Below are 14,516 nucleotides of genomic sequence, written 5' to 3' on the forward strand. Positions count from 1 at the left end.
CATTGAGCTCGATTATTTGGGCTTGACTTGAGGAGCTGAGCTCGAACACATCCAAACTTGGCTCGATTCCAGCTCTAGTCTAGTGCCTGGGTTATACACCTGTGACAACCCCAAGGGGTTGGCCCCAAAAAATAATTCTAAAATTTTATTTTTATCCAAATATTTTTTGAAAATATTAAAGATAAAATTCAAAAAGCCGGCACATCATACTAAACTAAACTGAAATGTAAAATTTGCTCAAATAATTCGGAAATATACAATTCCTTTGATTTCATAATCACAAATGTAAACACTTCCTGATCACTTATAAACGTAAGATTTTGCGACGTACAAGTACAATACAAATCCCATCGTACTAAGTCCAGCGAGCAGCCAATAGAAGTAATCAAGATGCGCACGATTCAGGTTATCGGAGAACCAACTGTCTTTGCCCTCTCCGCCCGTAGTTTTCTCCAGGACAGAGATGAGAAAGCTAGTGAGTAAATTGCCGACTCCAACTATACTGAGGAAGAGAGAGAGACCTGCACTCTTCAACTCATTCGGCGCCTGATCGTAGAAAAACTCCTGCAAACCAACCGTAGCGAACACATCAGCGACTCCAAGCAACATATATTGAGGAACCAGCCACCAAAAGCTCATTGGAATGGTTTCCTTTGGCTTGTCAACGAGCCCCGATTCCATGGCAGTTCCGAGCCTTTTCGTCTCAACCATAGCAGCTACAATCATACAGATAATAGATACAAACATTCCGATTCCGATTCTTTGAAGCATTGTTATGCCTGAGGGTCTTCCAGTTATAGCTCTTGTGAGAGGAACGAAAAAGCGATCGTAAATGGGAATGAGGAGAATGAGGGAAAAGCCTACAAACAACTGAAGCGTAGCAGGAGGTATCTCGAAGCCTGGCCAAATTGTTCTGTCCATAGTGATTCCTTGCTCCGTAAAGAAAGTGGATTGTTGTGCGCATGCAATAGCGTACACCAAACCGGACACCCATATCGGAAGAACACTTAGAACGGCTTTCGCATCCTCAATGTCACTGACCCTACAAACTCCCCCTTCTCCATGTGAACCAACTGGTACAAGCAAGGCTTTGTAAAGGAACCTGTTACAGCAAACAATGTTACATTGATAGAGGTAACAAACATACTTTTTTTATTTTTCTAAGCAGGTAACAAATATACTTGGTGAGCAACAAAACAAGAATCAAATCATTTACCTAATTTTTCCATTATCTCAAGTGAAGTTATCAATTGACAATCACATAAAATTGAAAGAAAACCATTCTTTGGATTCCCACATTGCCTTCATATCAAACGTTTGGATAGCTTAGTATATATTGTTGCCCATTTCGGAATGACTCAAAGACAGTGTTTCATAGATCCAATTGGTGAGCTAATGTTGTATCAAAGCTCGCCTTAGGTTCAAGTCTCTCTATTTGCGTTGCCCCTAGTTTCTCCCTATCTACAAATGTTAAAGAGGGTGTTCGATAACTTCATATCAATTGTTTGGCTCATTTCCTAACAATATAAGTTTGTGGGACATCAACGATGAATAATTTGATGAGCGCCAATGCCCCATAACGCCACAATTTACTAGATTTATTGCAAGTCTAGACTAAAAACCTATAGCTAATTCCATTTCAGCAAAGTCTTTAAATCAGTCCATATTCTGCGGCAGTGCAAAACATTGCAACTTCAGATTTAGCACAAGAAGAAGTTTTATAAAACAAATCTCTTGATGAGTAGAAAGTTACTGTCTTACTTGTACTGCTGTGAACTTTCGGGACGCAGGGTTCCCTGAGCTTCTATTTCACCAAGTCTCACTGCGTTAGTAGTTCGCAAATTCCAAGCAGCGTTAGCAAACACCTTACCGATTCTAAAGAATGGGTTCTTATCGTGGCCTTTGGTGTCGTACCTATAAGTTCTAGTCCCCATTAAAAATACAACCAGCGCAATCGCCATGGAAATACACGGGATTCCAAACCCAAGACCCCAGTTAAGGTTGTCCTGAATGTAATTCAAGACTAATGATGCTGCTGCTGACCCTCCAGCTAAACAAAAAAACCACCAATTGAAGAATGAGCTTCTGGCTTTGCTCTCTTTCGAATCATTTCCATCGAACTGGCCAGCCCCGAAAGCCTGGACACAGGGCTTGTGGCCGCCTTGGGCGACTGCTACTACATACAGCTAAAAGAAGAAGAGCATAACTTGGAACTGAGAAGGGGAACATGTCGTGATGTTCGCACCATTTTTACAGTCAAGAGAGCTCAGAGAAGGAAGGACAGCAGAAAGAGTCAACAAGCCGAGTCCCTGTGATTCAATCCGCATAACCCGTCACCACAAAACTATGGAAGACACATATACTGCAAGAACATTGTAAAAACTCCCGGAGCAAACTAACCAGGATGTAAAGCAGAGAAGCGACGACAATGGTCGGATAATGACCCAGATACGAATCGGCTATGAATGCTCCTAATAGCGGCATAAGCGAGGCCACACCGAACCAAGTGTTCACGTTCTCTGCTGCCGTGGCCTTCAACTGTCCCAGCGGCCCTGTTAAGTAACTGATGAGGTTGGACATTATCCCGTAATATGCAAATCTCTCCGCCAGTTCCACACCTGTACCAAATTTCTAAAAATAATACACACAAAGGGTTTACTTGTTACTAATATAGTCTAGCCGCGGTTCCTCTGTACAATTCGCTTCTGATATCGATAAAGGTACTGAGAATCAATTGGCAAGAGGTCGACAATTGCGTGAATTGCTCAAACAATTCCAATCAGAATCAGAACCTCTTATAGTGGAAGACCAGATAATGACTCAGAATCAAAACCCACTCCACTCAAATCTATATCATCAAATTTTATTCAAATTTTTTCCAAATCATGAAATCTACAAAGGTCAATTTTTTTCCTCTCAAATTTATAGTTATTCCGTTGCTGCATCACTTACTCAAAATTATAATAGGTTTGAGTTAGTTCATGCGTCATTAAAAAAGAAACTACTCACATTTGAATAAGAATCTAGGTCTTGGATGAAAATGCTCTTCCAAGTTACAACTAATGGAGTACCTAGGATGAAGAAAGCGGAGCGCCAGCTGCCGGACTTGGATCCGTCGGCCGTGTAGAGACCCGTGTTTAATTTCAATAATTTTAATGTTAGAATAAAATTAGAATATTGAGGTAAAGAGAAAGTGTGATTTGAATATGTGATTTGGGTTGAATGTGATAGAATCTGGAAGTTTGGGGTGAAATTGTAATTGATGTGTGTGGTGGTATAAATAGGTGAGAGTGAGTGGTAGAGAATCATTCTCCCACTCACATCTCTCTCTCTCTCTCTCGGTCTTCTCTCCCTCCCGCCCGATTCTCTCTATCTCTCTCACTCTCTCTCTCTCTCGAAATCAAGCCTATAAACTTGAGACCCATGAAAATTAACCTTCATTCCTCCTTCCACGCGCGATCTTGAGCTCGTATTTCGTGGGTTTGAGCTCGGAGAGGAGTATTCGGATGATTCAAAGTTTTCGGAGCTAGGGCTTGCTTGGTTGGGCTTGGATTTCGTTCTTCGACTTCGAGGTAGGGATTTCTCTCATCTATTATATGTTTATGTGTTGATTTGGTGTTTGAATCGCACCTTAGATCATTGGTTTTGTTGTTGGAATTGTTCTGGTGAAATCTGAAAATCGTGCACTGAAAACCCAAGTCCTACCGGTAGGAGTTTTGGCCCTACCGGTAGAAACGCTGTCCAGTAGAGTCATTTTCGTGAAATTGTGGTCTCCTACCGGTAGGAAAATGTGTCCTACCGGTAGGAAATGAAAAATTCAGCATTTTGGCAAAACTTCGAAAGGGCATAACTTTTTCATCCGAACTCTGTTTTGGGTAAATTTTATACCGAAATTCATGTGCCGGAAGTCTACTTTCCAATGGTGGTGGTCTCATCTCCTAATTCTTCACCGATAAGATTTGGTAGCCAAAATAAGATGGATATGTTTGTATACGTTGGATATTCCTTTTTCCTTAGAAACGTTGAGCGAGCCACGGACGTCCTTAAGTACGCCTGAGTACATAATTGAATGATTAGATGAGGTTAGTGGTATGCTTAAGTCTTTATAGTAGTCGTTGGATTCCGTATGAGCCTATTGATATCAAAACGAGGGTTTAGAGAATATATGGAACATAGGTGAGCGAAGGTTGTGTGTGTTGACATGCTATGTGAAAAGCGAACATGTGGAACACCCCTTTGAGTTAAACAACGCTAGGCATGGATATATGAGACATTTTCTTATATTTGATATGTGGTACATCTCTTGTGTAATTGGTACGGTTTTATGAATTGCAAGGTGAAGATCTATGAATCGTTGTTAGGGAATATCCCTTGATATGTAAGTGCTTGTATGGTGATGAGAAACTAATTACGTAATGATAGCTAGTTGACTGAGATAAAATTATCCCTACTACTTCTTTGTGAATAAGTCTTTGTTGTGAATTCATTATATGTGATTGAGATGAATGGCTGAGTTGTGAGGTGTATTGGAGGAATTGTGGTAGAGTGATCTATACTATATGATCGATGTGATTCAGTTCTTTTAGTGAGGAAGGTATTTACAGGGAGTAGCGAGACTCCATAAACAGCCCAGAAAGAGTACTTGCTTGTGATGTGTGACGTGTGATGTGGGATTGCAACGGTGATGTATATGAGTAAACGAAAGGGTTTGTTTGATGAATATACGAAAGAAATGATTGGTTGTCGAAACAACACCATAGAGTCATCTATCAACAGGTCCTTTTCTTTAAACATGGGACGTTATGACTAAAGTGAAGTCAATGAGCGGATAGAGTATTCGGAATAGGGTGTGGTGGTTAGCCTAGAGTCTTGGTGTGTAGTCATGGTACTTCATCTATGTCGTCGACAGTGGGAAAATTACTAGTCGTGTTTTGTTTCTCCTTTGAGATACCGTATGTTGCCTCTGTTATTCATTCTACCTGTCATCCCATTTGCATATAATAGTTGTGTAGATTTCTCTACTGGGCTAGTGTAGCTCAACCTATCATTTTCAGGTGTGAACCCGGAGCAGTAGCATGGAGCGAAGTGCATGCATTCAAGTGCATATTTTCGAAAGAAGTGGCAAAAGAGACTCAAGGACTTTTGATAAAACATGTTTTGGGAATGTAATAGCACCTTAACTCTATTTCTTTTTATGATCTAATATATTCAAACTCTTGGAGTTGGATCTGTAATTTAATGATTAGGATTTGGTGAACTCTTTTGGGGTATTATGTAAGATAATGTGAGGGGTTTTATTTATGAAAAGCTATCTTTATTTATGTTGAAAATCGAGGGCGTGACAGGCCGGGCGGCCTATGTGGTCCACCACCATGCCGCCGCCGGAGTTGGGCAACAGTGACCATTCGGATTCCGACACGTCCGCGGCAGTTGAGATGGTCATGTCGAGAGAGTCGGACAATAATATAATTCAATTAATCGATCAATCCAGTTCAAACTTGAAAGCTCTTGAATCAGGAAGAAGAGTGTTAGTAACGACTAGTCTGCTTTGTTTAGTAGTGGGAGTTGAGTTACTTACTCCTATATTATTGCCATGCGCATGATTCATGAAGTGGGTGCGGTGGTTGCGGTGGTTGTGAAAACCACGTTAAGTTTCAATTATGACCCACAAAAAAACGAACAAATACTTTAGCATCAACAAAAACCTACCCAACAACAAAACAAAACAGATAGTAGTAGACAAACAATAACGCCAAGGATCAAAGATTTGAGATTTTCTCTTTCATTCCTATCAATCAAAGATTTGAGATTCACACACTCAGGGGGTTCGGACTGACGCTTATACTCTGGGAGTACTCCTCAAGGTTTGGGGTTCGAATTTCTACCGGGTAAGTACCCTAAAGTAAAGTGAGGAGCCGTGACTAGTGTGGCCGCGCTAGCTCCCCGGAGGTTTAGGTTGCACAATCGGATCCATTTAATGGTCTGACTATAGGACTATTCTCCCGTTACCCAAAAAAATAATAATAACGCCAAGGATCAACAAACCAGAATGTAGAGCAGAGAAGCAATCACAACAGTCCGGCCGGCAACTACCCAGATACGAAAACGGCAACGAATGCTCCGAACAGTGGCAAAATCGCGGACGCACCAATCTAAGTATTTCCTGCCAACGTGGCCTTCGACGTAGGATACGGCTTGGGACTTAGAGTTTGCTCCCCAGCTGCTAAGGTGTCAAGTTGGACACCTCTGAAGTGCTATCAATTCTTTTGTAGCTAGTCTATACATAGCTTTCTTCCGGCTTTGATTGGGATCCTTGTAACCGAGTAGAATTAATTGAGGTATGCGTAAGTTGTTATTTTGTGATCGAATCCTTACTATTTTAATCAATATGAAGGAGGGTAATATTCACCCAGTGGAGGGTAAACAAAACTTAATTCACTTAACCCACCCCGTAAACGCAAACCTCTCCGCCAATTCCAGCCCTGCACAAAATTCCAACACTCATTTCATCAAAAGTTGATGAGTGTCCATTTTAAAAGGTTAATGGATAAAAATTTGTTAATTATGGTTTTGTCCTTTTGAAAAATCTTCAAATTAATGGGTAGAGAGTTAATTAATGGGTAAAGTGGAAAATAATTTTAAAAAATACTGTAAAAGTTAATGTGAATAATATAATAATAATGTCTCTTTAATAAATTAAAATAACAAAATCGACACTTAAATTAAAAGGGCAATACAGAGTTGCCATCATTGTCCACTTTAGAACATATCAAAAGAAAAGGGAGGGAAAAGCCAAATTCTTATGCACATAATAGAGCAAATACTCTACTTAACTGAAATGTAAATTTGCTCAAAAAAATTACACATTATACAATTTCTAAGCTTAACTGAAATGTAAAATTTCCCCAAACAACTCCCACATTATACAATTTCTTTTGCCTACCATCATCGCAACGACGATTTAAATATCATCACCTATAAATGTACGATTTTGCGAAGTACAAGTACGATACAAGTGCCACAGTACTAAGTCCAGCAAACAGAAAATAGAGGTAATCAAGATGCGCGCGATTCAGGTTATCCGAGAACCAACTGTCCTGGCCATCTCCGCCCGTAGTTTTCTCTAGGACGGAGATGAGAAAGCTACTGAGTAAATTCCCAACTCCAATTACACTGAGGTAGAGGGAGAGACCTGCACTCTTCAATTCATTTGGCACCTGATCATAGAAGAACTCTTGCAAGCCAATTGTGGTGAACACATCGGCCATTCCAACTAACAAATATTGAGGAACCAACCACCAAAAGCTCATCGGAATAGTTGCGTCCGGCTTATCTACGAGCCCCGATTCCCTAGCAGTTTCGAGCCTTTTCATCTCAACTATAGCAGCTACAGTCATAGAAACAATAGATACAAACATTCCGATTCCAATTCTTTGAAGCATTGTTATGCCGGAGGGTTTTCCAGTTATAGCTCTTGTGAAAGGAACGAAAAAGCAGTCGTAGATGGGAATGAGGAAGATGAGGGAAAAACTTATAAACAACTGAAGCGAAGCAGGAGGTATATCAAAGCCTGGCCAAATTGTTCTGTCCATAGTGATTGCCTGCTCGGTAAAGAAAGTGAAGGGCTGCGCGAATGTCATGGCGTACACCAAGCACGATATCCATATCGGAAGAACACTTAGAACTGCTTTTGCGTCCTCCACGTCACTGATCCTACACACTCCCCCTTCTCCATTTGAACCAACTGGTGCAAGCAAGGCTTTGTCAAGAAACCTGCACAACAAACAAAAATACATTGAAGGAGGTTTGAAATACCATCACAGGAAACAAAACGGAAAACAGAGACACCGAGAGTCAGGACCAAACGACTTAGCAACTCAAGCCCTTTTGCATCTCCTAAGTCCGTCTTGTTCCATATGTTCCGCCTCTGTGTCAGACTCCAAAGAGTCTGGCTCATTCTCTTGACTCAGTTGAAATTCCACAATCTGTTTCGTGAGGAACTAAACAAGAATCTAGTAATCTGCATAGCTTTTTCATCAGCAATATATGAAGAGAGCCCCAGGTAAAAGAAAATCATCTCAAGAGAAGTCATCAACTGTCAACCATTTTCGGATTCCCACAATGACCTCATATCAAACATTTGGATAGCTTAGCATACGCTGTTCGCCTGCTTTTTAACGGCTTAAACTTTTGGAACAATTGGTGAGCAAACGTGGTATCAAAGTACAAGTTGAAGAAGGCCTTAGGTTCAAGTCTCTCTGCTCCTAGTTTGAATTCAATAGCTTTGTATCAATTGTTTAGTAATTATAAGTTTGCACTCGACGCTTGTTCTGTGGCAATGTAGAACATTACAACTTTCAAGAAAAAAGATTTAGCATAAGAAGAAGTCTAATAACCGAAATCACTTGAATGAGTAGAAAGTTACAGAGTCTCTTAAATGAGTAGAAAGTTTCTCTCTTACTTGTGATGCTGAGAACTTTCGGGACGTAGGGCTCCTTGAGCTTCCATTTCACTAAGTCTCATTGAATCAGTAGCTCGCCAATTCCAAGCTGCGTTAGCAAACACCTTACCGATTCTAAAAAACGGGTTCTTATCATGGCCTTTGATGGGATACCTATAAGTTCTAGTTCCCATTAAAAATACAAGCAGCGCAATCGCCATGGAAATGCAGGGGATTCCAAACCCAAGAGCCCAGTTAAGGTTGTCCTGAATGTAGTTCAAGGATAATACAGCTGTTGCCGACCCTCCAACCAAACCGAGATACCACCAATTGAAGAACGAGCTCTTGGCTTTGGTCTCTTTCGAATCTTGTCCGTCGAACTGGTCAGCTCCGAAAGCCTGAACACAGGGCTTGTGGCCGCCTTGGGCGACTGCTACTATATACAACGAGAAGAAGAAGAGCATAACTTGGAACCGGGATGGGGAGCATGTCGCGATGTTCGCACTGTTTTTACAGTCAGGAGAGCTGAGAGGAGGAAGGATAGCAGAAAGAGTCAACAAGCTGAGTCCCTGTGATTCAATCCGCACAACTCATTTGTAAATACAATCACCACAAAACTATGGCAGATTGGGTATTGTAATTAACATTCTAAAAACATGATCCAGGAGCAATTTCCAAACGCAAAAAAAGGTACCTCTTCCATGCCATCGAGTTAAGAAAATTGTGGTTTCAAGTGCCTAAGATTGCAAAATTGATGTTTCATAATGTATTATCTCCATTTCAAAGATTAATAAATTTCTTTTGCCGAGCAACAAAAAAGAAAAGTTTCATAATGGATTGCTTCTGCAAATAAATCAAGTCTGGTTATTAATTGGATCGAATAATGAGAATGGAATGCTTTCGGTATAGTCGCGCATTACCATCGTTGCGTTAAAATTTTCACGAGCAAAATCAAACATCCATGATATATAACCGTAGAAAGTTTGAGTCGTAGATTTATGCAATACTATGAGGGCACGTATATCTCTATCTAAACTTCTTACGAAAAATGGAGGGTGCATGTTTGTCAATTTTCATAAAAAAAAAATCCTTATTCAATAAATAAATAAAAAACTAATTTGGAAAAGTTGTGACTTCTCATATTATTTCTAATTTTTAATAGAAGTTTGAACTTTTCAAAAGAATTGACTAATCTTTAGAAGATTTCATAACAATAAAATAAAACTAATTTGAAAAATAGCGACTTTTTTTGGGTATGAATTGTACCTTTGAATACTTGTAACTTTCCATGAGACCTGACTTGGGGGAAAATTGACCCAGCTGCAACTTCTTCTTTAAAAGTATTACTATGACTCTTTCCAAGTACCTAGACAGACATTGTCTGTAAATACTACTATAGAATTAACAAGGACATTTCTTCATAGTTTAATTAATTAACACATGTAGTATATCTTTTATTCGAGGTGATTTGCAGTACCAACCCTGACATTTGGTGCCTAACTTTAAAAAATGGGGTCCTTTATATATTTCACGAGCAAATGATAAAAAGGACAAAATTCCAACCTCGTAAGTCATAGCAAAAATTTTTAACATATTCCAAGATTTGAATGAGTTTTTAATTTTTTTTGAACCTATTAGTAAAGGTTTATACTACTGTACTGTACTCAGAGCCACAGCACTGGTGAAGTATTATTATTAATCTCATCGCTATTAATCCAACTGAATTATATAGCACATAAATTATAATATATGCCTTCACTATTAGTCTCATCAAACAATCATTCTACCATATAATTTTACCGAAGATACCATCTCCACTGTAATATTTCTACCACGTACATGAGTTCACCCAATAAATATACCATCCCACAATATTAATAGTTTTCAAGACTAATAATACCAAAACCACATGGTATTATATATCCCATATTTTACAAAATTGTAATATTCGAGATATGTTTAATCTGAGTCCTAAATATAATAACTAAACACTAAATACTTATCCGGTCAGATAAACGGGTCTAAAGGTGAGACGGAATGAGTATAAACTAACCAGGATGTAGAGCAGAGAAGCGATCACAGTGGTCCAATAACGACCCAGATACGAATCGGCTACGAATGCTCCTAACAACGGCAAAAGCGACGCCACACCATACCAAGTATTCACGTTCTCCGCCGCGGCCGCTTTGGACTGGCCCAGCGGCCCTGTTAAGTAAGTGATGAGGTTGGAACTTATCCCGTAAAACGCAAACCTCTCTGCCAATTCCACTCCTGCTCCAGAATTCCAAACACCAATGTTGGTACGGTCAATGACGGAAAGTGCACAAATGCAGACACAGATTATTTGAACCCCATGCACGTGGGTTCCACACGATAAATATAGGGTTCATACACATCGGACATGTTCTAGACACATTTGTGTTCGGTACGTCCTTAATTGTCTTTGTTGAATTCCAAAACTCATTTACTCCTTTTTATTTACACTCCATAAAATTCAATTCACCTGTAAATATACCAATGCATGTATGTAAAGAAGAGAGGGTATCTATCTTTAATAATAAGGCCTCATTCTCCCTAAATTTTTTGGTATTTTTGTTCTTCCCTTTCTGAAATTTTTTGTTAAATTCACGTTAGTTTAGGTAAAAAATTGATATATTATGACCTAAAGAAAAATAAAAATAAAAAATTTGCTGAAGATAAAAATATATATATCAAACCACTGATATGTTTGATATTTTTGTGGTTCATGAATTTCCTTTTCAATCTAGGTCCACATTTTTTTAGTTTTCTTATTTCTTTAGTTGAGTCTAGTGATTAAGATTATGATGAAAAGCTAAACATAAATTACACCCAAAAAAAAAAAAAAACCAAACAAAAAGCAAAAAATTTAGGAAGAATGAGGCCTAATTAAATACCCATGATAAAAAACGCAGATCGCCAGCCGCCAGACTTGGTTGGATCGACTGGGCGGCCTATGTGATCCACGCTACCATTGCCGCCGCCGCCGCCGTTGTGTAACAGCGGAGACAACTTGGGTTCCGGAATGTCGGCCGCCATTGAGAGGGTCATATGGATTGTCGGTCAATAATAAACTCAAAGCTCTTGAGTTACTAGGAAGAAGAGTGATACTTTACTAGTAATAATCTGCTTTCTTTAGTAGTGGGGAGTTTAATTAATTATTGTCATGCTTGTCAAGTGGGTTCGGTAGTTGTCAAAACCACGTAAGTTTTCAATCATGACGATAAATTTTTGGGTGCCAAGCGGGTACTATTTGGCGGTATCCCGTGCGCATCTCAGCCATCAAAACATGCTTTGGATGGCCCAGATTTCTACCTTCTCTCTTCTCACCTAACCAATCTCTCTTCTTTTTCTCTTTCTAAAATCCGAACCATCCAAAACATGTTCGGATAACTAGGATCGCAGGCGAAATACCACGTGTACTGCATCCGCTCGACACCCAAAAATTTCTCGGACCAGAGACACAAACTAATATTTTAGGATAGACAAAAAAAATATCCCCAACAACAAAGGAGCAAACACAGAAACTTCCACTCTTGTTCCCTTCCACTTCACCCACTTCTTTTTTGTTTTGTTTGTTTCTTTAGATGGGATTCCACGTACTCTCTCCTTCTCTTGAAGATACAACTCCTCTCCATAATCTTCTAAAACTCTCCTTTGCAGTGGCATAGAATATGCATCATTAACAAAAACTCAGGTGACAACCCACCTCCGGCACCGACTCAAGATTTGATGATTATTGGCGATGCGACGGTGGCTTAGTGCGTTACATCATAAGAAACGAAGGTTTTCAGGTTTTGGAATACTGTTTTGTACATCCGACTAAACAGTGGGTGAACATTGATCACTGCATGCTCATACTAAATGAACATTACTCACTTTTTGTAAAGTTCGCTACGGATTTTTACCTCGATGATCGCAAACATTCATTTTGTGGAGCTTGTTTTGTAACTATTCAAGCATATACAAAACAAAACCCAGAAAAAGAAAAACCAACCAACCACACAGACTAACAGTTGCTTCCACCCTTTTCCTTCCACTTACCCACAATTTTTATTTGTTTCTTTTGATCGGATTCCACTTACCCCACCTTGGGCATCGTTCATTAGGCCAGCTGATCTTGAAGATGCAGCTCCTCTCCATAATCCTCTAAACTGGAGTATCATTTGTGAGCTTATTTCGAAATAACAAGTAATAATCCCAACAGTTCACTTTGTAGAATCTTTAAAAAAGATGGCTATGGCTACAGAAAATCAAATTTATTGGATATCGGTAATTAAACACGTGACTTGAACAAGTTTCATTTTGTTTATTTAATTTTATTATCAAGTGTCTAAGTCAGCTTATGCGCACCTCAACTAATTTTAGAAGACCAATCCCACCGGCTATTAGCGGGAGGCCCATCTAAACCTTTATACGGACTGGCCATAAAAGAAGTTGACAATACACTAGAGGTTTCGAAACAAGCTTCGTTTTGTTTGTAGTTTGGATGAGAGAGATATATATGCTAAATTAATGCAACTTATTCACATAGTTATTGATATCCGATCAAACTAATTTTTCAAAATATATTCTTCTTGTATGTAGGATTCTGCGAGAGAAAATAGTTTCTAATCATAGTTATGTGGCCCGAGTCGGCTCACAAAATGATTTGAAGGAATATAGAACAACGCCACTACAGGGACAGACCCGTAAGGCATCGAGGCCCGAGGGATACCGACGACGTGTGGAGCCCACTTTTGGGTTTCACATGGATAATCCAAACTGTTTATTATTAATTTTAAAATAATTTTTTGAGAAGCCCTGCAAAAAAAAACAGCTCAAATAGATGTATATAGATAGTTGATCCAAACTTTTAATTTTTCGTTCAGAATTTAGGATCTTGAATTCTGAATCGAAATCTAGAAATTGGATCAACCACTCAAATTAAGTTGATTTTTTCAGTACTACTCGAAAAATTATTTTAAAATTAATAAACAATATGAATTATCCGTGTGAAATCCAAAAATGTGCCCCACCATCGGTATCACATCGATACTATTCTCGTCGGTATCATTATCATTTTCGAATTTTTATCAAATCATTACAAACGGAGTAGGGCCCATTGTGCGATCGACCCCGCTCCATACCTTATTCCAATAAAATCCACTAACGAATAGTAATAATTACACTCACAAATACTTGTACAACTTTATTCAACTGAGATGTATTATTTGCTCAAAGAATTCCCTCCATTATAGTACACTTTTTTTCTAATTGCCATAGTTGCAACAACAATTTAAACACCCTCATCCATAAATGTAAGACTTTGAAAAGTATAAAAACAACGAGCAATGCTACATATCTATAAAACTTACCTCAAAAAGGAGAATCAATGGTCCAAATTCACTTCAAAGTGGATTCGGACCCCTTTTTGAAGTAGATCGGGACCATTAATTCCCCTTTTTGGTGTAATTTTAGAGTAAGTTGGGTGGATACATAGAATTATTGAAAAACGACACAAATCCCACGGTACTAATAAGTATGGCAAGCAACCAATAGAAATAATCGAGATGCGCGCATGATTTCAGTTATCAGAAAACCAACTATCCGGGCCCTCTCTGCCTGTAGTTTTCTCGATGAAAGCTATCGAGAAAGCTACTGAGTAAACTCCCTAATCCAATGATATACTGAGGTAGAGGGAGCTACCTGTACTCTTCAACTCGTTTGGCGCCTGATCATAGAAAGACTCTCGCAAACCAACTATAGTGAACACAACAGCCATTCCCATTAACAAATACTGACTGGGGAACCAACCGCCAAAAGCTCATCGGAATGGTAATTCCTTTGGCTTATCAACGAGCCCCGATTCCATAGCAGTTTCGAGCCTTTTCGTCCCAATTATGACAGCTACAACCATATATACAAATAATAGATACAAACATTCCGATTCCTGTTCTTTGAACTGCTTTTGCATCCTCGACTCGACGTCACTGATCCTACATACTTCCCCTTCACCCTATGAACCAACTGGTGCAAGCAAGGCATTGCAAAGAAACCTTTCACAACAAACAAATAT

At 39.2% G+C, this 14,516-nt stretch overlaps 2 protein-coding genes across 2 annotated transcripts; both read right to left on the reverse strand.

Annotated features, from left to right (window-relative positions):
* Positions 1 to 198: 198 nt before the first annotated feature.
* On the reverse strand, positions 199 to 3,127 carry LOC131311449 (protein NRT1/ PTR FAMILY 5.10-like). The gene is made up of 4 exons (XM_058338918.1): positions 3,072 to 3,127; positions 2,401 to 2,618; positions 1,762 to 2,309; positions 199 to 1,102 (listed from the first exon to the last, which is right to left on the reverse strand). Exons 3-4 carry the CDS (start codon positions 1,959 to 1,961, stop codon positions 301 to 303), a joined length of 1,002 nt encoding a protein of 333 aa, XP_058194901.1. The 5' UTR covers positions 1,962 to 2,309; positions 2,401 to 2,618; positions 3,072 to 3,127; the 3' UTR covers positions 199 to 300.
* A 3,670-nt stretch (positions 3,128 to 6,797) lies between these two features.
* Positions 6,798 to 11,587, reverse strand: LOC131311446 (protein NRT1/ PTR FAMILY 5.10-like). The gene is made up of 4 exons (XM_058338916.1): positions 11,356 to 11,587; positions 10,494 to 10,711; positions 8,462 to 9,009; positions 6,798 to 7,773 (listed from the first exon to the last, which is right to left on the reverse strand). Exons 1-4 carry the CDS (start codon positions 11,507 to 11,509, stop codon positions 6,972 to 6,974), a joined length of 1,722 nt encoding a protein of 573 aa, XP_058194899.1. The 5' UTR covers positions 11,510 to 11,587; the 3' UTR covers positions 6,798 to 6,971.
* Between the last annotated feature and the right edge of the window lie 2,929 nt (positions 11,588 to 14,516).

The sequence above is a fragment of the Rhododendron vialii genome, chromosome 12a, assembly GCF_030253575.1.
Source record: "Rhododendron vialii isolate Sample 1 chromosome 12a, ASM3025357v1".
NCBI lineage: Eukaryota > Viridiplantae > Streptophyta > Magnoliopsida > Ericales > Ericaceae > Rhododendron > Rhododendron vialii.